The sequence below is a fragment of the Mus pahari genome, chromosome 14, assembly GCF_900095145.1.
Source record: "Mus pahari chromosome 14, PAHARI_EIJ_v1.1, whole genome shotgun sequence".
Taxonomy (NCBI): domain Eukaryota; kingdom Metazoa; phylum Chordata; class Mammalia; order Rodentia; family Muridae; genus Mus; species Mus pahari.
The window spans coordinates 18,623,763-18,647,026 of NC_034603.1; the positions used below are offsets into that span (position 1 = coordinate 18,623,763).

The window sequence follows — 23,264 nt, forward strand, 5'->3', positions numbered from 1 at the left end:
TGCCACTCCCTGGGCCAAGAATATACAAACCATTACACTGGGATTTGAACTCTCGACCTCTGGAAGAGTAGTCAGTGCTCTTAACCACTGAGCCATCTCTCCAGCCCCACATAAATAGAGTATTTATAGATTGGATTGTACATCACATTTACAGATAAGAAATCCGTCTAGGCTCAAATAACAACAAAGCTACTGCTGCTTTGAGAAATGCAGGCTCCACATGCATTTTACACCCTGAAGCAGAAGACAGGATACAGGTTTCCCCTTAGACACTTGAAGCATGTGCAGCAACACTTGACCCTCATCTTTATGGAACAGAACCCACATATGACCCTCCTCCTCTGTTAGGCCTAAAGCACTAGTTATATAGAGTAATAACCATCAACAAGTACAGAAAAGTATTAGGACAGGAAGTGGAAGCAACATAAACCACCTCATTTCTTCCAGAATACAGCAACGGGAACTGGAGAGATGGCTTAGCCAGGGGAGGCACTTGTTTCTCTAGCCGCAAAATCTGAGTTTAACCCTTCACTCTGAAGACTCTGGGCCTTATTAAATTTAATATCTGATGTATCTTCTGCGGCTTAATCTGCTTTCCTGCTAAAGGTCTCTTTATAGCATTATGTAAGCAGCACCCAAGAGCCAGCTGTGATGGCTCAGTCTTGTAATTCCAGCATCCTGGAAACTGAAGGAGGGCGCCGCCTCTAGACACCCGCCTTGCTGGGTCTGGAACTTGGGCTACAGAGACTAGGGCTCAAACAAAGAAGAAAGCACACTAAGACCAAAAGAGCAGTTAAGAAAAAGAAAAAAAAAAAAAAGAAAAGAAAAGAAAAGAAAAAGCACAAAGAGAAAAGCAGATCTTGGTGAGTTCTGGGCCATCCTGGTCTACATAGCAAGTTCTAGGCCAGACAGGGATATATAGTAAGATTCTGTCTTAAAAAAAAAAAAAAAGGAAGAAAGAGAGAAAGAAAGAAAGAAAGAAAGAAAGAGGCACTAATTAGTCTAGACTGGCCTCAAAACTCCTGTGGGACCTGACTGCTCTGCTGTGATTAAAAATGTGTGCAACCCATGCCTGGCCCAGAAGCTGAACTTTTTCTGTGAGAAAGCTTTGTGTTGGACAATTTACATCAAAGGGGATGGCTATAAAGCAGCATTTGCTCACTAATGATCAGATACAGATAGTTAGTTACCATAGTCCCAGTATTAAGTCAGTAAGGATTAAGGGAAAGGGAAAGCCAGTGTAGTGAAACTCAGGCGTGTGCAACCCCTGCATACAAAAGGACCTTCAAATTCTTTCATTGTTAGAAATTACACAAATACTCAGAGCCTTCTGCCAAACAATTGTCCATCAGTAAATCCTAATTGCGTGTGGCGGCATACACACCTTAATCCAGTCACTATGGAGGTGGAGGATCAAACACTAGAGACCATGCATGAGTGCAAGGGGAGTTTGGGGGGGTGGCCTGAGATGTGTGCAATCATGACTCAAAAAACAATAAGGACTTTTAACTATGGTGATTATACATTGCATTTACTCTTACGATGGAAAAATAACCTCCCTATACAACTAGAATAGAGTTTAGAGAAACATCGTAGGAATGTGGTTGTGTTGTCAGAAGGGAAACATTCCCCCCCCCCCCCCACAGGTGAGAGACCTGGATTGCTAAATTGCAGTGACTCTCCAATCTCAGCATCTCAAGCAGCTGGGACTACAGGCACACTACTGTGCATAGAGAAGAAAGATGATTCAAACAAAAAATGGTGTGTGTGTGTGTGTGTGTGTGTGTGTGAAGATATAGTGGAGTGGTAGGACTGGTTTGCCCAAAGCCTCTCCAGCACCCATAGCTCACCCCATACATCTAATCATAAACCAATGATCGCAGGTCATCTAATAAGAATAGGGCTCTCAAATGGGGTGAATTAACTAAAGCAGAGTAATCTTAGTTTCTTGGTAATCTATCTCATGTCCCAAGACCATGTAGGGGGAACTACACATGCTAAGCAAGCTCTTTACCACTACGATTTCTCTTGTCTTCTTTTTGAGACAGGCTTTCACTAAGTTTCCCAGGCTGCCTTGAAGGCCCTCTGTTGCCCAGGCAGGTCTTGAAGTTGCACTTCTCCTGGGCTGGGTTTGTGTTCTTGCCTTTCACCCCCCTTCTGGCCCGGAGACTTGGGAGTCTCACTTTTCGATGATCTAAGCTAGTGTTTTCCGTCTCCTCTACATAGATCCTTTGCAGGTGAGGTCATGTGCCGTTATTCTCCCAGCCTGTTTCATCCGAGCTTCCCTTACACCTGAAGGTTCACGTTACACAGCTCCTGTTGCTCTCTTGCTTGTGATGCCCTTCTGTCTACTTAACACCCTTGCGCAGCCTTAAAAGGTCTGAGTTCTGCATGCTGTCTCTGCACCTTTCCTTTGATGACACCCCGCCCCCCTTTAAAAACCAAACTGTCCAAACTGGATTTAGTCTCCTTAATATTGTACTTGAAAGAAAAGCGTATTTTTGCCTGCAACCTCTTGTGATGGCTTTTAGAAGCTTACCAATTGTGGTACCTACCGTGGCACCGCCCAAACAATAATTCTTATAGTTAATTTCTACCAGATCTGGCTAGGGTAGGTCAGTCAAATCATCATCCGTATTCTGCTATGTTGCTGGAATTCTCTTCACTTCACCCATTTACCTCTAAGGGCACGCGGGATGACCCGGGCGTGTCTCCACCTTGGGAGAGGCCTATCGGTCGGTCGGTCGCGGGGCTCTGGGGCTGCGTCCTTCGCGCCCCTGGCAGTCTCAGCCTTCCCTCGCGAGGCGCAGCACACCGAGCGCCTCTCGTGCAAGGGCCCGCGGCCTCGGGGAGCCGAGGGGTTCGCAGAGTGCGAGTCCGTTAGGCAAAGTGGGGTACAGGACTAGCTCGGGCACTGGCAGCCCATGTGGGTCGGGACTGATCCCCTAAAACGGGTAGGTAAGGGGACTGGTCCCAGGCGCCCCACGGAGATCGGGGCTCTGGGCGCAGGGGCGGGGCTGTACCCAGAGGAGGATTGGCACAACCCGGCCCTCCAGTTCCTACGCGTTTTGGGGAGAAGGGACATGGCTTCCTTTTCCTCGTGGTGTCTTTCAAAACCGACAGGAGCGCGGATGAAAAGCTGCGGATTAAGGGTAGAACAACCGCCCCTGCAAACCTGAAGGAACTCTGGCTTACTACCCAGTCCCTTCGGGGAGCTGATTAGCGCCATTCCCCTCCCCCACTCCGGCGGGTAGGGCTGGAGAACGGTTTGAAGGTAGACGCATGCGCATTAAGTAAAACGAGAAGCCGCTGAGACGCCAAGCGCAATAATTGCAAAAAGGCGCAGGCGCAGAAAAAGAAAAAAAAAAAACCCCACCTGGGTCGGTTTATGAAGTGGGCTGAGCCCAAACGCATGCGTGTAATAATGGGACGGCGGGAGAGAGCGCGGGGTTTCTTGATACGCATGCGTCCAATCTCTCTGTGACGCAAGTGGGGCGGGGCCGGCAACAGGGTGCGCGTGCGCAGAGCTTGCTGGAAGGGCTTTATTTAGCCTGCGCAGGCGCCCGCATATCATTTCTCCTCAGCCACGCCGAGGCTTTGTGTGGAGGTGAGTGGTTTTTCCGTTCTCGTCCGCTGTCTGAGCTCTCCGCGGACACCTCTTCGGGTGACGATCGCTTGTCGCCGAGCTTAGGTTAGGACCTGAGGCGCCGTGGGGGGCGCAGGCTGCCCCTGGGAGCCGCGGGTGTCCCGCCGGTGTGGCAGCGCCGCCTAGGCCTGCAGGCCGCGCCGCTTCTATTGTGTGAGATGTCTGAGGAGGCGGAGCGGAAGCGGCGGCCGCCATTTCCTAGTCTCCGCCGTGGCTGTGGGCCAGGGTCTTGTTAGCTTGGCGCCCCGGCCCTGGGCGCACAGGGCGGCTGTGGGTATCGGGACGCTTAGCCGAGGCCGGGTTACAGGCTTGAGTCTCCCGGGGCCGAGGCGTCCCGACGGGCGGGGCTCGCATCGCGGCGCCCGGAGCCCGCTGGGCGCTGTGAAGTGGGAGGGCCATTTAAATGCCTCTTCTCAGACGCGGTCCTGACCCCCCCAACCCGCACCCCGCAGCCCCGCGATCTGTGCCGGCGCCAGGACCAGCGAAGGGACGATGATGCTGGGAGCAGAAGGCGGAGAGGGCTTCGTGGTGAAGGTCCGGGGCTTGCCCTGGTCCTGCTCCGCGGATGAAGTGCAGCGCTTTTTTTCTGGTGAGTTGAGGCGGGAGTTGTCAGTGGGGCCCGCGGCCTGGCCCGGCCGGGCTGGGGCGGGGCGGGCCTCCCGGGCGCCCCCTAGCGAGTCGCGGCCACCAGCGGGTCCCCAGGCGGCTCACGCTCTGTTGGCCGCTGTTACGCAATGGTAATTGCGAAATCCGCCCCACTCCCCTTGGGGATGCTGGTGGCCCTGCTGAATTTTTTTTTCTTCCAAAACTTTTTCTGTCTCTATGCATCAATCTGGAGTAGTCCCTAGGAAACATTTTAAGTAGGGAAAGATTTTTTTCTCACTCTTTGGGAATTGACGAGCAGTAGCTGGACAAGTGATAAGTAATTCCCCCTGGAAGCGGCACTGCACCTGTTTCCATATATTCACTTGAAAAGGAGGGGCATTCTGCTTTGGAAAGTTTATTTTTCCTGATTAGGATTTGGTCCTTGAATTCATGCTCGAGATCTAGTTAATTCATAATCTGGCTCCCTTACAACTGAGAACCCTGAAGCCAAGGAAGTTTTATCACTTAGAGTCTCACTTATTTTTATAGTATGTAGGTTTTCTGAATAATTCTTATCAGAATCTTGTTCCCACTGTTGTAAGAGAAGAAAGATGTATTTCTAGAAAATTGTAAGGTTTTGTAAAAAGGAACTTGTAGTGTTGACCTTACAATCTGAACTTAGCTGTAGTAACAGAAAACCACCTGTAAAACGAGACCCAAGTATACTAGAAGCAATTGCAGGGGGCAGTTGCTGTCGGGATTTGAGTTGAACTGCAATTTGGAACCTTTAGTTGTTAACATTGATCCTCTTTTGGGTGAGTATTGAGCTGGAGTTTGGATTTGAATGACAAACTGTTATGTGACTTCTGATAGAGGAAAGCTGATAGGTACCCAAACAAGAAAATGCTGTGAAGTCACCAGATCCAGATGAGATTATTCTGAGACAGTGTACAAAGAGATGGTTAGTGGATACTTAGAGGCAAGGTGGCAGCTTCATTGAACTATTTTTGAGTATTGAGTTAAGTTGTTGGACTAGAAATGAGGTATATGAGGTAATTTGATGGTGTCATGCTTGGTCAGTTTAGTCTTTTAGGTATGGTGTTTTGTGATGACAGGAATATGCATTTTATCTGTATCACCCAGAAGTGGTTTCAAATCTTGTATTAAGCTCTGTTTTCTTTTCAGACTGCAAAATTCAAAATGGGGCTCAAGGTATTCGGTTCATCTACACCAGAGAAGGCAGACCGAGTGGCGAGGCTTTTGTTGAACTTGAATCAGAAGATGAAGTCAAATTGGCCTTGAAAAAAGACAGAGAAACTATGGGACACAGATATGTTGAAGGTTTGATTTACATTGCCCTAGTAACAGTAAACATTTAAACACATAGAGGTCTTACCCCTTCTGAATTTTAGGTATTTGACCGCATGGAAATGGTCATCTAAGGGAGTTTATGGCAGCTCTTCCTAGTTATCTAAAAGCCCAGGAAATCTGAACTTTGTTCTCCAGCTTAATTGACTAATTCTAAGCACCTCTTTCAGTATTCAAGTCAAACAACGTTGAAATGGATTGGGTGTTGAAGCATACTGGTCCAAATAGTCCTGACACAGCCAATGATGGCTTTGTACGACTTAGAGGACTCCCTTTTGGATGTAGCAAGGAAGAAATTGTTCAGTTCTTCTCAGGTATGTAGTCCTGTTTGTTGCTGAGCAGTGAGGTATGGCAGCTTCTGGCGACATGAATTAGTACTAGCAGACTTTTAAAAAGTTGAGTAGTCTAGGTAACTTAAAGTAGGCTGTTGAGTATATGTTTTTGAATTCACATTTTCTTCCTGGAGACCTTCAAATAACTTAAGCCCATCTTAAAGGTGGAAATTAGAAGTATTTCCAAAGTGTTAACTTTGCCTATATTTAGTATTGTAGTTCAGAGTAGACCTTTGAGGATTCTACTCAGCCATCTTAACTTCTTCCTCATATTGCTGTTTAGCAAAGTACTTCAAGTTAAAGGTAAGCTCTTTTAACATTAGATTAGTGTGAGTTTAGATTGTTAGAGTTTATGGTGTTGTAAGATATATTTTCCGTCATGGGACCAGAAATATTTTAGCTAGTGTAATTCTCTGTATGAAAAATTGTTATGAAAGGAACTTGGCTTAGGTAGCCTATTAGAAGTCAAAAAAGTAAATTGTAGCAAGTGTAGGTTGAATGCTTGTAGTCTCAATATGAAAGCAGTATAGAAGTTTTTGAAGTTGTTCTGGGCCTAAAGTATTTGAATGTTTTTATGTTGAAGAGCTGATAGGATTGCATGCTTAGCAGAATGTTAAATCTTGTATATTTTAAATACTATTAATACTCTTGATGACATAAACAGAATTATTCAGAAATCTTAATAGTTTTTAGCATAGTATGTATTAGAACTTTGACTATAGAACTTATATATGTATCAATTTGTAATATTTTATAGTTTGAAATCAAGTCTGTTGTTTTATCTAAATTGGTGAGAATTGAATGCTATCTGTCAACGTTAAATATGAACATAATTTCATATCTTCTAGGAAAGTGCTTTAAGGCCTTTTTGTAAGCTTGGGAATGTATCCACGGGAAGGATTTTTCATAGACGGAATTTCCAGAAGTGAATCATACTACTGTTAGAACATAAGAGTGCATGATTGCTTTGTAGATAGTTATTGTTGAAAGTTTAGTTTGTATGTTTGTCAATTATGATTTTTAAAATGTTTTCAATTTTTACATAAACTGTTTAAATGTGTAATTTTAAAATTGAAGTTCCAATAACTTAAAAGAATTGAAATATATGAGGTTAAAAGGTTTCTTATTTTACTTAAACTGTTATTTTAATGCTTAAAAATTTAAAGTTCTTGTATAATTCTATTAAGTTGCATAGATTAAAGTGTTTTTAATTGTTGAATTCTTAATGCACCCTCTGGAGTATAACTTTTTTTTTTCTTTACTGTATATACTTTGCCTTGGGTGTGTTAAGAATTGAGTTATACTTTATATAGTGGAACTTCTTATTATTGCAATGCATATTTTAAGAGTACTTGTTGAAAGCATACCATTCACCTAAAGTTAAAATTCTGGTTTATTTAAAGCTATAAGAAGAATCATTTCTGGGCTTGTGATGTTAATATTGCCCCCCTACTGGGGTTATTTGTCCTTGGGTTGAAGGGTTGGAAATCGTGCCAAATGGGATAACATTGCCGGTGGACTTCCAGGGGAGGAGTACGGGGGAGGCCTTCGTGCAGTTTGCTTCACAGGAAATAGCTGAAAAGGCTCTAAAGAAACACAAGGAAAGAATAGGGCACAGGTGGGGATGGATGGTTGGTTGGATATGTCACTTTTCTTATGGTAAACAATTAAATCCATATTCTCTCTGCTTAGAAAGAGGAAATTACCCATTCCCTATTCCTAGTTAATTGATAATCTGCTATAACTTCTAAATTTTCCCAGTTAATGTATTTCATTCAAATTAAATTTTAGGCTTTAAAATTATCCCTAGTTTATTGGGCTATCTTTACAATTTTGTAGGACTCTTAGTTTATTAACCCCAATCAATAGAGTTGAGAGACTATGGCTTTAAAAATTACTACAAACCTGTCTTTAGCTGTAATAACACCCACATAGGAAATTAATATTACCATAAGAAAATGTGATACTTTCTGATCTTGTTTTTAAAGTTGAAATGCAACAAACTTTTTCTTGCTGTATAAATATTCTGCATATGTATTAATAAGNATAGCTTTCAAGAAATTGTCACAAAGGGTTTTATTCTCTTTGCTTGTGACTATTTTTCATTGAAGCATGCGCTTTTTTACCTATGCTGATTCTACTAAAAGCATAGGCTGGGTACTGGCGAAAAGAAGTGTGTAGTGTGGGCTAGATTGTTGGTGGAGGCTGGCTTTTTAGCCCACTTGCTACACATACTGCCAAAGGAGTTGAAATATGAAAGTTGAGTGGAATTATTCCCTCCTAAACCATTTACTTAGTACTCCTCTCTGCCTCTAAGGCTGGGCTCTGCCTCAGAGGAGTTTTTCTTTTTTTCTATAAAGTTACAATAGTCTTTTGAGTGAATTTCTGGTCATTGCCTATACAAATGTAAGAAATCTGGCTTTAAATATTAGTCAGTTTCATGGCTATGACTAAATTGTTTTTCTTGTATAACAAAGTAATTGTATGACATGAACTAATGTTTTCTCTCCCCTCCCCATTCCCCTTCCTTTTTGGACAATGCTTTAGGTATATTGAAATATTTAAGAGCAGTCGAGCTGAAGTTAGAACTCATTATGATCCACCACGAAAACTTATGGCCATGCAGCGGCCAGGTCCCTATGACAGACCTGGGGCTGGCAGAGGGTATAACAGCATTGGCAGAGGAGCTGGTTTTGAGAGGATGAGGCGTGGTGCTTATGGTGGAGGTGTGTATATACTGAACCAGCTTGTATGTGTGTGTGTGTGTGTTTTTTGTTTTTTTGTTTTTGACTAATCATACTTTTTTTCTTTCAGGCTATGGAGGCTATGATGATTATAATGGCTATAATGATGGCTATGGATTTGGTTCGGATAGATTTGGAAGAGGTAAGGTAAGAATTGAATTTCTCAATTGAAGGATACTTACACACTTGTCCATCTAGACCTCAATTATTGTTTTTCAGGAATGTCTGACCACAGATATGGGGATGGTGGCTCTACTTTCCAGAGTACAACGGGACACTGTGTACACATGCGGGGATTACCATACAGAGCTACTGAGAATGACATTTATAATGTAAGCATTCAACTAAATACACTTGGGATAATTCAGTACAGCAGTAAAAATATGGGGTGATCATTATATATTTTGATTGTTAAAAGCTAACTAATTTCAAATAACTTGTATTTTAGTTTTTTTCACCACTCAACCCTGTGAGAGTACATATTGAGATTGGACCTGATGGCAGAGTAACTGGTGAAGCAGATGTTGAGTTTGCAACCCATGAAGATGCTGTTGCAGCTATGTCAAAAGATAAAGCAAATATGCGTAAGTGTGCTTTATTTGTAACCTCAGGCAGTTGAGTGACAAGCATTTAGAGTATAGAGTAGATTAGTAAGGGGATATATAGGAAAGATTAGATCTCTTAGTGGGGTAGCTTGGTTGTACTGAAGGAAGCTTATGTGTTTTTGTTTTTTTGTTTTTTTTTTTTAAACCTATTGGGATTTGTGATAAAGATATAATCTGAAGTTTGCCCTTAGTTGATATGATAGTTCAAAGATAAGTGTTTTAAAAGCTAATTCTTAATTAACATGGGAATTTTCTTTTTCTTTTTGCCAAAACATTTGTGATTCACAAATTACTTTTAAATTGCTTAACTTGTTTTATTTTACCAACTAACAGTTTCAAACTTTTTTTTTCTCATTTCAGAACACAGATATGTAGAACTCTTCTTGAATTCTACAGCAGGAGCAAGCGGTGGTGCTTACGGTAGCCAAATGCTAGGAGGCATGGGTTTGTGTAAATATCACTTTAGTGTCTTTTTTTTAAGCTAACCTTGTATGCCTTTTCTCTCATTTCAGAACACAGATATGTAGAACTCTTCTTGAATTCTACAGCAGGAGCAAGCGGTGGTGCTTATGGTAGCCAAATGATGGGAGGCATGGGCTTGTGTAAATATCGTTAGTTTTTTTAAAAACCAAAACATTTATATCTGTATAAGTAGATAATAAGTTAAGTTTTAATATATATTTAACTAGTTTAGCATAAGAGTTTGTTAGAATAATAACATAAGTTACAATAATAATCTTAAGTTAGGAAACAAATTTAGGCAGAGATAGATTCTTAATTTGAACAAATTTTGTAATTGATGTATTAGTTACTAAAATCTTGGGAAGTAACATAAAGCTGCTTAGGTAGATTACTCAAAGTAGATATAAGTACTTCTGTTTGGGGGAGGGTTCTATTGAAAATTACCTTAAAGTTTTAAGTCTAAAATACTTAGTAAAAATATAGAATTAAAATTTAATTAGTTGGGCATAATTAATAAGGTATTAACTGATAGCCTGTATAATGACATATCTAAATATATATTGAGCTAAGGAGGAACCTCATTAAACTTAAAGTTTCATAAGATGGTCACAAAATACCTCTATTTAGGGAATCATGTGTATTTAGTCCTTAACCCTTTGGTTTATAAAACATTTGACTAGCTCATATGATTAATATAAAGGTTAATCTGGTTATAGACAATTGGAGTCTTGTCGTAGATAGTAGGCAGAAGGAGACAGTAATGAAAGAACAAGACTGGAAAATTGTAGACATAGAATTACAAGCCCGGTACCACCAGGTACCACATTGGATAAGGAACAAAGCTCTAATGTTCTCTTAACTTAACAGCAAACCAGTCCAGTTACGGTGGCCCAGCCAGTCAGCAGCTGAGTGGTGGTTATGGAGGTGGCTACGGTGGCCAGAGCAGCATGAGCGGATATGGTGAGTGATTTTTCTCATATACTTGGAGTAGGTTTCTTTAGTTGGGGGTGATATAAAGGTTCCTTTAAAAAAGAGTGGGATATTTTAAATGTTTTTTATTATAATTCTTAATAGCTTAATTTGCAGAAATAGTCATTGGGGAGGAGGAGGATATGTTCTAATCATTGCAATTTTGGAACAGAAAACATGTTTACTAAAACATTAATTTGCTTTTCTGTTGTAGCATTAAATTAATTTTTTGACAGGGTGATTCTTAAATATTTAGAATGGTGGTTGGGTTCAGGGATAGTATTTTACTAGTTGGTTTTGTTTTTTTTCTTTCAATTGGTCTAAAGAATGGTGATTTTGGTATTATAGTCTTACCCTACAAAATCCTTTTGCAGACCAAGTTTTACAGGAAAACTCCAGTGATTTTCAATCAAACATTGCATAGGTAAATATTTTCTCAAAAAGTATAATTTAAATTCCCAATAGCAAATACTGATAATGTTGTGATAACACTTTCTGTAGCAGTCAGTGACTGACTTAACTCCCTGGAGGCTGCCATTTTGGGCACAGTGAGTTGCCTATAGTCCAACTTTTTTGTCCTTTTGCTTACCATGAATAGACAAAGCAAAAGACTTCCCCTGTGCTCCCTATTCATACACATCATTCAATGGACACATAGTACATGTTTATGGTACAATTTTTTAAAATGCTTTGTGTACCTTTAGAAACAAAGTAATTTTGCAATTTTTGAAAAACACTAGTTTTCCTTTAAACTTAAATTTCCACATTGATCCTGAAGAATCCACTTAATGGTAGCACAAGAATCTGGCAAGTTGGTACTGCAGAGAAAAGGGTTTAATTGAGATTTGTTTGGAGTTGGGATTCCCTTTCCCAGACAGCATCTCGCCACTTGGACAGCAGCCATTTGCACTCGTATACTTTTTAAATTTTTTCTTGGAATGCTATTTTATTTTACTGATTATGTAGCATCATTCCTAACTTGTCAAATGGATCTCTTTACAGGTAGCCAAGGAGCAGTGAACAGCAGCTACTACAGTAATGGAAGCCGAGCATCTATGGGCGTGAATGGAATGGGAGGGATGTCTAGCATGTCTAGTATGAGTGGTGGATGGGGAATGTAATTGATTTTGATCACTGACTCTTGGTCAAAAAGAAATTTTTTTTAAAACCCCTCAGTTTAACAGTTTTTGCAATCCATCCAGCCTCGTGGTTTTATGCCTGCTCTCTTAAGTGAACATTGGCATCGCTCAAAGAAGGTTCAATGTTGAACATAGCAGTCACCTAGGATGATAGAGCAAAGTTGAGTGAACTGTAACTGTTAAACTTAATTCCTAGCTTTTCTCTAGTTACTGTAGGATGTACGTAAGCAGTAAGTGTATTTAGGTTAAAGCAGTTGAATTATGTTAAATGTTGCTCTTATACATACATTGAACACTGTTGATGCATGTTGAAAAAACATGCTTTTTTGTAAAACTATAGGAGCTGCGTCTACAATTAAAAGTGAAACATTTGGCATGTTTGTTAATTCTAAATTCATTTGATAAACTGTAAGGCACGTGAGTTTAAAGCTCTTTTTTTTAAGTTAATGGAGAAGTTTTGAGAGGTAATACCATTATTTTTTAGGATTTTTGGTCTTGGTGTTTGTATGAAATTCTGAGGCCTTGATTTAAGTCTTTCATTGTATTGTGGTTTCTTTTTAGGTGTATTGCGCTAAGTGAACCTTGTCAAATAAATCTTCCTTTTAAAAGCTACACACTCTGTCTGTGCTTCAGTGTCCTGTGAACTTGATTTGCTATGACAAACAGGCTGGCTAGCTGAGGCTGCTGTTCAGATGTCTTCAGACTTCCAGTATAAGCAACTGCGGGTAAACATGGCTGTGGGGCCCTTGCAGAAGGGTTGTTTTGGCCTGGCTCCTCATCTGAGCATAACATACTCTACATGTGCATGAGGCTCACAAGTGCCAACACTTCAACACTGGCTCAGCATTGGTGAAACAAGTGCCAGAGCAAAGGTGCAAGGCATTTATAGTTTTCTTAACAGGCTGAGGTTTTTCTTGATGGTTCCCATATATACCCTATGTCTCAAACCAGCTTCCTGAGTGCAGTTAAATTTGTGTTGTATATGCTGCCATCTATTGTTTCCCTTGTTCCCAGGACCTTAACACCTAGCCATAGGTTCTACATCCTTAGCCCTCATGCTTTTGGAATTTGCAAGGTTTGTGCTGAAAGCCACATCCACTTGGAAATGTGCCATTACTCTTCAACCACCTGAGTTGGTGCAGGAGCAGGCATATTTCCAGGCCAGCCTCTTCTGAGATCAAGGATAGGGGGTAGATGGCTCAGCAGTTAAGGGCACTGGCTGCTCTTGCAGAGGTCCTGAGTTCAATTCCCAGCAACCACATGGTGGCTCACAACCATCTGTAATGGAATCCAATACCTTCTGGAATTAGGGTGTACGTGCAGATAGAGTACTCATATAATCTCTGAGTTTGAGGATAGCTAGGGAAACCCTGTTGTTCACCATTCCCGTCTCCCCCCAAAATTTGGAGACAGTCTGTAGCTCTAGCTTGTAGAAGCAGAACCAATTCCTGAAGATGTCCTCTGACCTCCATTTGCCAGATGGTATACCCACATTTCGCAATGAAAATCTTAAATTCAGTGCTGGGCTTAGTGCCACATACCTTTAATCCAAGCACTGGTAAGGCAGAGTAGAAGCAGGCAGATCTCTGACTAAAGAAATGCTGTGGTCTCTGCACATAAATGTAATAAGCTTGTCTGTTTGGCTACATTATGCATTTCAGCTTGAGCGGCATTTCTGTGGAGCGCCTGTGCCTTTGCTCAGGCTGGAAGGTATGAGCTAAATCAGACACTGAAGCTCTTTGAAGAGTTGAATTTGGTATAAAAATCTTCCTTGACCAGGCAGCTAAATATTGGTGACTTGGGAGTTGAATCCATTGTGAAAAAGTATGTTACTTGGTGTGGACTTGAAGCTGAGGAAAGCATAAGAGAAGTGGAACGAATGGCATGTATGTGCTAGGTGTTGGTGGGACTTGATGTGTTTTTACTGAAGGATCTGTAGCATGGAAATGGGTGGTGTTACCCTGTTTCCTTTTTTTGTGCACAGATGAAAAGATGTGACACACAAGTTAATGACTAATGTTCCCAGCAAGCTGGAAGTAATTTACAGTATGTGAACTTTGTGGGGAAATTGGGTCTTGTTTGAGGTTAGAAAATGGGCTCAAGTAGAAAACTATTCAGACTGGATTTTAAAGCCTGGTGTGCTTTAAAATCTTTGCTATAGGACTTGGGGTAAAAGGGGGTTGGGGAAGAGGCAGGAGCCTAATTATATCCTCTTGTTTTTCATCTGTAAAACATGGAAAATCTTTCTGAAAGTAAAAGCACCAGTACCAGTACTGACCGAAATGGGAGGCAGGAGATACAGGCTTGGATTGGTTGGGCCGAGTCTGCACAATTAACAGGTCAGGGAATTGGTAGACAGTGAAGGTGTCATTTGTGAACAAGGGATTAGGTAGGGATAGAAGGGCAGCAAAGTACAAGGTCTGGAAGGCAGTGGTCTGACTGCCATGTGGGGCTAGATGTTACAATATTTATTCTAACCGTCAGAGTCAGGCCAGCATTGAGTAAAGGTGGTTTACTGCAAAACCTAATGACCTGAGTTTGATCCCTGGATGTCACATGGTGGGTAGAACATCTAGTAACCGCATCTGACATGCATCCTGGCACCTTTTTCCCATGTCTGCCCAAATAGGTCTGGGGACCATAAGGAAGATGGACAGTCTACATGGCCACAGATGTCTGTGCTAGCACTGCAAGTCTCATGTAGCCACATGGTCCCGATGGATAGCTCAACTTTGCCACGATGTAGAAGTATCTATATTTCAGTTTTCAGTAAATTATTGAGATAACCTAACAGCTATAAAATAGGCTTTGTATGTTTGACATGGTGGCATGTGTTTGTAAATCCAGTACTTGGGAGGCAGAGGCAAGAGGATAAGCTCAAGCCAATTCTTGGCGAAATTTGAAATTTGAAACCAGACCAAGCTGAGACTTTGTCTCAACAAAAAGATGTTAGTGGTTTGCTTTCTGTTTTGTTTTGTTTTGGTTTTTCAAGACAGGGTTTCTCTGTGTAGCCCTGGCTGTCCTGGAATTCACTTTGTAGACCAGGCTGGCCTCAAACTCACAAATCCACCTGCCTCTGCATCCCAAGTGCTGGGATTAAAGGCGGGTGCCACCACTGCCTGGCCCATGGTCTGCTTTTTTGCAAGCTCAAGTGTTTTGAGTACTTTTAAGGCAGGCTAAGAGAGGCTGTACTGTGGTCATTATTGGCTCATTTCTACTTGACTCAATGTGGACGTAACCCCACTTTGAGTCAGGCATCTGTGTAAGTAACTCACTTGGACTTTGGTGACAGGCTTTGGTTCACCTGGGTAGAGCAGCCTGAGTCCAAGCAACACTGAGCTGAAGAGCTCAAACCCAGCAGGCCCTCCTCCCCAGGCCCTGCTGAGCCCTCCACAAGCAAGCTGGAGGCCAGCACTTTGTCTATACAAGAGTGAAAAATAAAGGATTTTATTGCAGGACTGACAGTAGGTGTTGGCAGGGGCATGATGGCAAATGCTGGATGCCGAAGCAGACAAGGCACACTGACAGACCCACAAGGCTCAAAGCACAGCAGCAAAGGTTTCTGTGGGACGTGGGTAGGAAGGACAAAGGATTCCGTACTAGTGCAACTGCTGCACAACAGGTTAATCCTTTGAAAAGTGAAAGTGACAGTAGCAAAATCATGAAGTTGCACCTGTACCAAAGCCAGGGTTTAACCGAGGAGACATAAGTGTCTGTCTAGAGGAGCTGGCTCCATAGAAACCATGGAAAAGTGCTCAGCTGCCACTTGGCGTTCTCTTCCGAGGCTGACAGCCTGGTGAAGGGTTCATTCTTTCCTGTGATTCTCTTGGGTCCCCACAGATCTCTGGAGAGCCTGAGTTTGGCACTGTACCTGAGGCTTTCCTCCACTCTGGGGATGGAGGTCAACAGGCCTTAAGGTCCTGGTAGGCGGGGCTGATGGCCTCAGGAGGCGGTGGAGGAGCAGCGCTGTAGTAGCAGGGTATGACAGCTGTCACACACACGCACTGGCTTAGGGTAGGAGGGCAGGGCCAGCTCATTGCTAGAGCAGGTGTTGCAGAAAATGTGGCCACAGTTTCGGCAGTGGTGCTAGAAGACAGGACAACAGGCGTTAAGACTACTGGGGAGGTGGGACCCCACACCTACCATGCTTTGGAAATCGTGGCTTCTATAAATGGCTATGTCATAGACTCATGTGCTTTTAGACAGCCTCTTCTGATTAGGTGGTTAGCCTAATCTAGTCAAACAATTGGTCCTGCTGCATAAGAGGGCTGCTTCTACACAGAAGCTTGCTGTCCCACCCATGCCAGAGAATGCAGGCAAGGGCCTCCAGCAGACCAACGGGCAGAGCTATAGTGAAAAGCTAGGCTTTTCCAGGGAACCGAGGCTCCTACATACCTTCCTCCGGGAAATGGAGAAGTCCTTCTCACACTGCTTACAATGTGTTGCCTCGTCATCTTTCAACCATGTGTGGCCCTGAAGGAGAAAGAACACCTAAGAACTCCACCTCATGTCTGTCCCTGGTTGGTTGCATCTACTCTCTTGTGATTGCCCAATTTTCTTTCCACTCTCTAATATATGCTGCAGGTGGGATTCACAGATCCATATAACATGTCTGCTCTCATCAGCCTGGCCTCCACCAAGGCACGATTCACCCAAGACACTCCCCTGTCCTTTAGTTTGTTTTGAGACAATTTCTCTGTGTAACCCTGGCTGTCCCGATATTCACTCTACAGACCACGCTGGCTTTGTACTCAGAGATCCGATTGCTCCCAAGTGCTGGGATTAAAAGTGTGGGCTACCATCACCTGGCTCCCTGGTTTTCTTTTCTTTTTTTCCTGAGACAGGGTTTCTCTGTATAGTCCTGGCTATCCTGGAACTCACTCTGTAAACCAGGCTGGCCTCGAACTCGGAGATCCGCCTGCCTCTGCCTCCCAAGTGCTGGGATTAAAGGTGTATGCCACCAAGCCCAGTGCCTGTTTTTTTTAAGTTTCCTGTAGCTGAGGTCACTACAGTCTATAACTCTGGTGCCTGCAACCCCGCGTCTGGCCCAAGACATGATCCCATGACTAGCTACATTGGCAGAAGGGAAGGCTAACCAGATCTGAGCTAAGCTCAAACAAGGGACATGGACTTGTGCAGAGAGGCGACGTGCAGGGGACGGATGCTTTCAGTCCAGGGAAGCATCTCTGTAGACCCAGCCCTGGTTCCTCAGATGGCCTTGGGAAACAGCTTAGCTACTTTACAGAAATGAAAACGGAGGCTCTGGAAGAGGATGCCTTGCAAGTTCTTACCGGGGGAAAAACTGATCTGAAATGTATTCTCCTACTCTCCCTCACTCTAGAAAGCCCTTCTGGAGCTGTCTGCTGCCCCTGTCATGCAAACATCGCACAATAAGAGAGAGGCAGCTCCCAACAATTATAATCAAAGAGCAGGAGCAGCCTGGGGTCCACTCCTGCTGGGCTAGGGGAGCTGCACCTCCCACCTTTGAAGGAGTCGCTGTCTGACTTTCAGCCTCTGCTCTGCTGTGGCAACTGGGTGAGACCGGCCTCTCTACCTGCACCTTATGGATATGCAGAGCAGAGATCTTGCTGTCTGCTGACTTAAGCACACAGGTCAGAGACAGCCAACGGGCACAGCGCCTACCAAGGGCTTGGGCTTAGGTCTCAGAAGAACAGCCACCAGCAGATTAGCCTCCAGCTCATGCCTGATCACCTGCAGTACTGCCATCCCATGCCCGGGCACTGTGCTGTCACCACTGTGTGTGTGTTGGGGGAGGGCACTTTGAGCAGTCTTTATTTTTAATGAGAGTCTCACTATGGAACCCTAGCTAGCCTTGAGCTTGCTATGTAGACTAGGCCTGCCTTTAACTTGGTGCTTTGTGGCCTCTGCCTCCAGTGTTGAGTTTACAGCACTGCATTACACTCAGCTGTGACTTTGCTGGTGTATGTGATTTTATCTAATACCTTCAGTGCCTTATTTACTTCCTTTATGTCTTCCATCTTCAGTTTGGACCTGCAAAAATAAAGACAATTTTTTTCAGCAGTGAAAGATTAAGACACAGCTTATGTACTGTCTGTGGCTGGGGGTGAAGATAGGGGTTGGGGTACAGATGGACCCTGGAGTGGAAGGATGAAACAGGAGTGCTTTAAAAATACTCCCCATTTTTGTGTGACCTGCAGTTGTATTTCATCCCCCTGGCTCATGTGTCTGCAAAGCCTGGGGCTATGTAGCCTATGAAGAAATTGTCAAGCCCACAGGGTCAAAAGAACTGCCCATTAAAGAATGGTGAGCGAGTTCTGGAAGTCTGGAATTCCGGCTTCTCTGTGTAACTGTCTCCACATTTAATGTACTTATGGAAGGCCAGGAAGTACAGGCCTAACTGGCACTTTCAGTAGAGACTTCAATCTCCCAGGCTTCTTGGAAGGTGTCCAGCCCATTGGGGCAGGCTGAGGGGCTCCAATGGCTCGCCATCCTTTAATGGATGAACAATTCCTTCACACAGAGGATAGGTTTGAACAAGGTTTAGGTTGGTAGAACTACATCAGCAGAAATGAAACACTGTACTGGTGATCTGAGTGGAACCTTCTGGACTTTCTTTTTTTTTTTTTTTTTGAGACAGGGTTTCTCTGTGTAGCCCTGGATGCCCTGGAACTCACTCTGTAGACCAGGCTGGCCTCGAACTCAGAAATCCGCCTGCCTCTGACTCCCGAGTGCTGGGATTAAAGGCGTGCGCCACCACCGCCCGGCTCTCTTTAGCATTTTCTATCGGTATGTGCTACCACAACTGGCACAGGCCTTTTGGGTCCCCTGCCCCAGGCGTGGAAGTGCAGGTTGGTGTGGGATACAGTGACTGACTGTAGCACAGTGACTAGAGCCCTTTATTTATTTTTATTTATTTACATTTTTGAGACAGAGTCTCAGGTTCCAGGCTGATCTGGTGGTCAATATGCAGACCAGAGTAGCCTTAAACTCATAGAGATCTAACAGTGTCCTCCACCATGCCTAGCAATTACCCCCAAGCAATTGGGGACAAGTTAAAATTCGCTATGTAGACCAGGCTAGCCTTGAATTCACAGAGATCCACCTGCCTCTGCTTCCTGTATGCTAGGATTAAAGGTGTGTGCCACTACAGCTAGCCTTCTTAAAAAGCTGATTAGGTTTAAAAAAAGCCTTAGATTGCTAGGTGTCCAAGGGGTAGATGTCTGAGAGATAGGCTGAATTCCCCCAGAGCTTAAAAATAGCATCAAAACATTTGGGGGGCTGGAGAGATGGCTCAGCGGTTAAGAGCACTGACTGCTCTTCCGAAGATTCTGAGTTCAAATCCCAGCAACCACATGGTGGCTCACAACCATCCGTAATGAAATCTGACGCCCTCTTCTGGGGCTGTCTGAAGACAGCCACAGTGTACTTACATATAATAAATAAATCTTTAAAAAAAAAACCAAAACATTCGGAAGACCACCAGGGCCTTCATTACTGATCAGCAGGTATCTCCCTTCCTGTCAAGCTGCAGAAAAAGGCCAGCAGACTGACTGGACCAGAGGCTGTCCTGGCATGCATGGGCTTGCAGGAAGGGGAGCTAAGGCAAAATGGCTACTTGGGCAGTCCTGTTTGGGTTGCATATACACCTAACTCAGGCACAGCCACACAGCATGGTTTTGAGGGACACAGTGACTAAGCATCTCCAGATAGGATTCCAAAGCTAGGTCAGGTGGTAGCACTGAGATAGCCCCAAAGTCAGAAACCCACGTCTTTGGGGTGTAACTCTGCTTTGTGCCCATCCGTTATGGGGACAGGCAGGAGGAAACCCCAGGTATAAACCCTTTCAGCCAGTTCCACATCTGGTGAGTGCCCCTGAGGTGCCTAAGGAGTTCATCTGAGCTTGGCATGGGGACAGCCATGGGTTTTGTGTTTGTTCAGGGAGAATAGGGCGGAGTGAGGAAAAGGGCAGAACATAGCAAGTACCAGGTCAAGAAAAGGCAGCATGGAACATGTAGAGAAGGTTAGGGCTCAGGGTTGGGTGTGACCCATCAGTAGCCCTGGGCATCTCTAGGAAGATGTTGAAAGAGAATAGTGAGTGAGCCTGTGTTGGCATCTGAGAGAGGACAAAGGCAGAATGTTCTCCTTTCTTACTAACAGGAGACCTTCCATCCAGTGGAGTGGGGCATGATCTAATCCTGGTATGAGGCTTTGGAAGGAGGACTAGAAGTTCAAGGCTAGCCTAGGCTACATAGTAAGACTGAACTAAACACCAAGGGCTGGGATGAAGCACAGTGACAGAACTCATGTCCTGGGGTCAATCTCTGGTATCTCATCTCAAGCCTTGAGGCTGGAGAGGTAGATATTCAGTAGTTAAAAGTACTCACTGCTTTTCTTGGAGACCTGAGTTCAGTCTCCAGCAACCATGTCAGGTGGCTCACAATTGCCTGTAACTCCAGCTCCAGGGACCTCAATATCCTTGGCCTCTGAGGGCATTAGCACTTATGTGCATAGACTGTTTCCATACTTAAAAATAATAAAATAAACTCTTTAAAAAACAAAACAGGGGGCTGGAAGGATGGTTCAGTGGTTAAGAGCACTGACTACTCTTCCAAAGGTCCTGAGTTCAAATCCCAGCAACCACATGATGGCTCACAACCATCCATAATGAGATCTGACGCCCTCTTCTGGTGTGTCTGAAGACAGCTACAGTGTACTTACATATAATAAATAAATCTTTGGGTGGGAGCAAGAGGGGCCAGAGTGAGCAGAGGTCCTGAGTTCAATTCCCAGCAACCACATGATGGCTTACAACCATCTGCACAGCTATAGTATACTTATATAGATAAAATAAATAAATCTAATAGGAGACCTTCCAATTTTTCAGACAAAACAGGTTGTGCACATTCTCATACTTCTTGAATTTTTCTAGCTTTCTCTAGTTTGGTTTCCATCTAAACCTCTTATGGTCACACGTATCCTGGCTGTACTGTCACAGCCCCCCAAGGCTCTGGTCAAAGGACTAGGAACCACATAGCTGCCTCTTGAGGCCTGATTTCCTGGGAGGTGCCCCAGCCTCCTGCACTAGGCGGAAGGTGCACAGATTCAGCCTTGCATGTGGGTGGCTCTTACTGGCTAAGGTGCAGTCCCATTTCCTGGAGGGCTTGCTCCTGCTCCTCACAGACCTTCCGTAACTCTGCCTTCTCGTCTTGGAGCTCCCGCAGCTCCTGCAACAGACAAGCCATATGTCACACACATTGCACTGTAAACCTTTCCTCTCTAAAAGTTTGGTAAGCAGAATGTCTTGCAAAAGCAAAGAACAGTTTTGTAGCATGACTATCATCTCTTGTGGATGGATGACTTCACACCAGCTATGGGCAGGGGATTCAGTGAGTTTGAGACCAGCCTGGGCTACAGGAGATCCTCTCAAACAACTATAAGTGGCTTTTAGCTAGATACAAGAGCACAGGGAAATTAAGAATAGTTACCAGAGCCGGGCAGTGGTGGCACACGCCTTTAATCCCAGCAATTGGGAGGCAGAGGCAGGCAGATTTCTGAGTTTGAGGCCAGTCTGGTCTACAGAGTGAGTTCCAGGACAGCCAGGGCTACACAGAGAAACCCTGTCTCGAAAAAAAAACCAAAAAAAACAAAACAAAACAAAACAAGAACAGTTACCAGGACTGAGCATGGTGGCATATACTTTCTACAAATTATTATTTTTAAAAATTTATTTATTTATGGATTTTTAAAGATAGTACTCTATCTGCATGCACACGTGCTTGCCTGAGGAAGGCATCAAATCCCTTTTATGTGGTTATGAGGCACCATGTGGTTGCTGGGATTAAACTCAGGACCTCTGGAGGAACAGTCAATATTTTTAACTGCTAAGCCATCTCACCAGCTCATGGTGGCATACACTTTTAATCCCAGCATTCAGGAGGCAGAGGCAGGTGGATCTTTGAGTTCGGACCTAGTTTTAGGACAGCCAAGGCTATAGCAACCTTATCTCTAAAAACAAACAAACAAACAAACAAAAACCAAACAAAAACCAAACCAAAACAAAAAAGGAACAGTTACTCTGCACGTGCTTGTTTCTGGTGGCACACACGTCACACACGTCACACCTTTAATCCCAGCACTTAGGACACAGAAGCAGGTGGCTGAGATCCGGCCGGCCTGGTCGACAGAGTGAGACCCTGTCTACATAGCTGTTGTCTTAAAACCCAAAGCAATCATCCCAATGGACAAGCGAAGCTTTGCGTGTCCTGAGTGCCTACTGAAGGCGTGGTTTTGAAAACAGTTATCTGGGCTGGCTGTGGGAGGAGACAGTGCCAAGAGCTCAGTGTGTTCCTCTACTACATACTGAGCTTGAGATCAGCCTGGGCTACAAGAGACCTTGTCCCAAAACAAAGTACAAATCACTCCCCTGACAGCTAGCTGGAATGTACACAGACCAACTTGATACCAACTTGTCTTGCTTCAAAAGTGGCATATACATCCTACTGGCTCTAAAGTCTGTTTTATCATCTGTTCGTTGTCTGTCCGTCCATCCATCCGTCCATCCATCCATCCATCCATGCATGCATCCATTTTGAGACAGCCTTGGCTTGTCCTGGAACTCAACTTTGTAAAACACGTTGGCCTCTAATTTAGAGATCCACCTGCCTCTGCCTCCCAAAGGCTGGAATTAAAGACGTGCACCACTACCAACCAGCTTTAAAGTCTATTTTAAAATATCTTTGGAGAAAAAGAAGAAAATCTTTGGGTAGTGGATTAAGATAATTTTTACCAAGTCTGACAACTTGACTTTAACCTCTAAGATGCACTTAGTAGAAGGAGAAAACTGATACCTGCAAGCTGTCCTCTAACTGTCACTGTGCACATGTATGTACGTATACGCAATACATGTAATAAAAGTGTTTGTAAAAAGATTTTTAAAATAAAACTCCAACTGCTTTGTATTAATTAGTCCTGGAGTTCTTTTTTTCACTAAAGTCACAAACCCTGGATTTGTCTATGTCAAGGTCTCTAAAAGATGAAGGGGCTGAATGCACACCTTTAATCCCAGGACCTGGGAGGTAGAAGAAGGAAGATCTCTGTGAGTTCAAATCCAGTTTGCTCTACATATCAAGTTGCCTGCCAGCAAGGGCAACACAGTGAGACTTCGGTTTTTTTTTTTTTTTTTTTTTTTTTGAGACAGGGTTTCTCTGTGTAGCCCTGGCTGTCCTTTGTAGACCAGGCTGGCCTCGAACTCAGAAATCCACCTGCCTCTGCCTCCCAAGTGCTGGGATTAAAGGTGTGCGTCACCACTGCCCGGCAACCTTGTCTTAAAATGAAAAGGTTAGTGTGACCATGGGGAGCGTGCGTCTGTCCCTTCACTGACGACATCATCAAGTCTGCGGTTATGTGTATAATTCAAATGCAGACTGAAGGTT

The 23,264-nt window shown here is 43.8% G+C and overlaps 2 protein-coding genes across 7 annotated transcripts in view; one reads left to right on the forward strand and one right to left on the reverse strand.

Annotated features, from left to right (window-relative positions):
* Positions 1 to 3,488: 3,488 nt before the first annotated feature.
* Hnrnph1 (heterogeneous nuclear ribonucleoprotein H1) lies at positions 3,489 to 12,464 on the forward strand. 4 transcript variants are annotated; one of them, XM_021213995.2, is made up of 14 exons: positions 3,489 to 3,607; positions 4,099 to 4,235; positions 5,417 to 5,572; positions 5,770 to 5,913; positions 7,411 to 7,549; positions 8,479 to 8,657; positions 8,746 to 8,817; positions 8,874 to 9,007; positions 9,124 to 9,259; positions 9,641 to 9,700; positions 9,793 to 9,882; positions 10,610 to 10,702; positions 11,086 to 11,135; positions 11,714 to 12,462. In XM_021213995.2, exons 2-13 carry the CDS (start codon positions 4,139 to 4,141, stop codon positions 11,133 to 11,135), a joined length of 1,350 nt encoding a protein of 449 aa, XP_021069654.1. In that variant the 5' UTR covers positions 3,489 to 3,607; positions 4,099 to 4,138; the 3' UTR covers positions 11,714 to 12,462. The 4 variants fall into 4 exon arrangements, with proteins under 4 accessions (XP_021069654.1, XP_021069656.1, XP_021069650.1 ...); XM_021213997.2 differs by lacking the exon at positions 9,793 to 9,882 and having other exon boundaries at positions 9,641 to 9,730; positions 11,714 to 12,464; XM_021213991.2 differs by lacking the exon at positions 11,086 to 11,135 and having other exon boundaries at positions 11,714 to 12,464.
* A 2,785-nt stretch (positions 12,465 to 15,249) lies between these two features.
* Rufy1 (RUN and FYVE domain containing 1) overlaps positions 15,250 to 23,264 on the reverse strand; it is a 42,140-nt gene continuing 34,125 nt past the window's right edge. For 2 of the 3 annotated variants that reach the window (XM_029546263.1, XM_029546264.1), the window contains exons 15-18: positions 20,962 to 21,056; positions 17,814 to 17,862; positions 16,246 to 16,323; positions 15,250 to 15,936 (exon numbers count right to left, since the gene is read on the reverse strand). In XM_029546263.1, coding sequence (XP_029402123.1) covers positions 15,793 to 15,936; positions 16,246 to 16,323; positions 17,814 to 17,862; positions 20,962 to 21,056 — 366 coding nt within the window. In that variant the 3' untranslated portion in view covers positions 15,250 to 15,792. The remainder of the gene's footprint in view (positions 15,937 to 16,245; positions 16,324 to 17,813; positions 17,863 to 20,961; positions 21,057 to 23,264) is intronic. The other variant, XM_021211740.2, reaches the window with a different exon arrangement.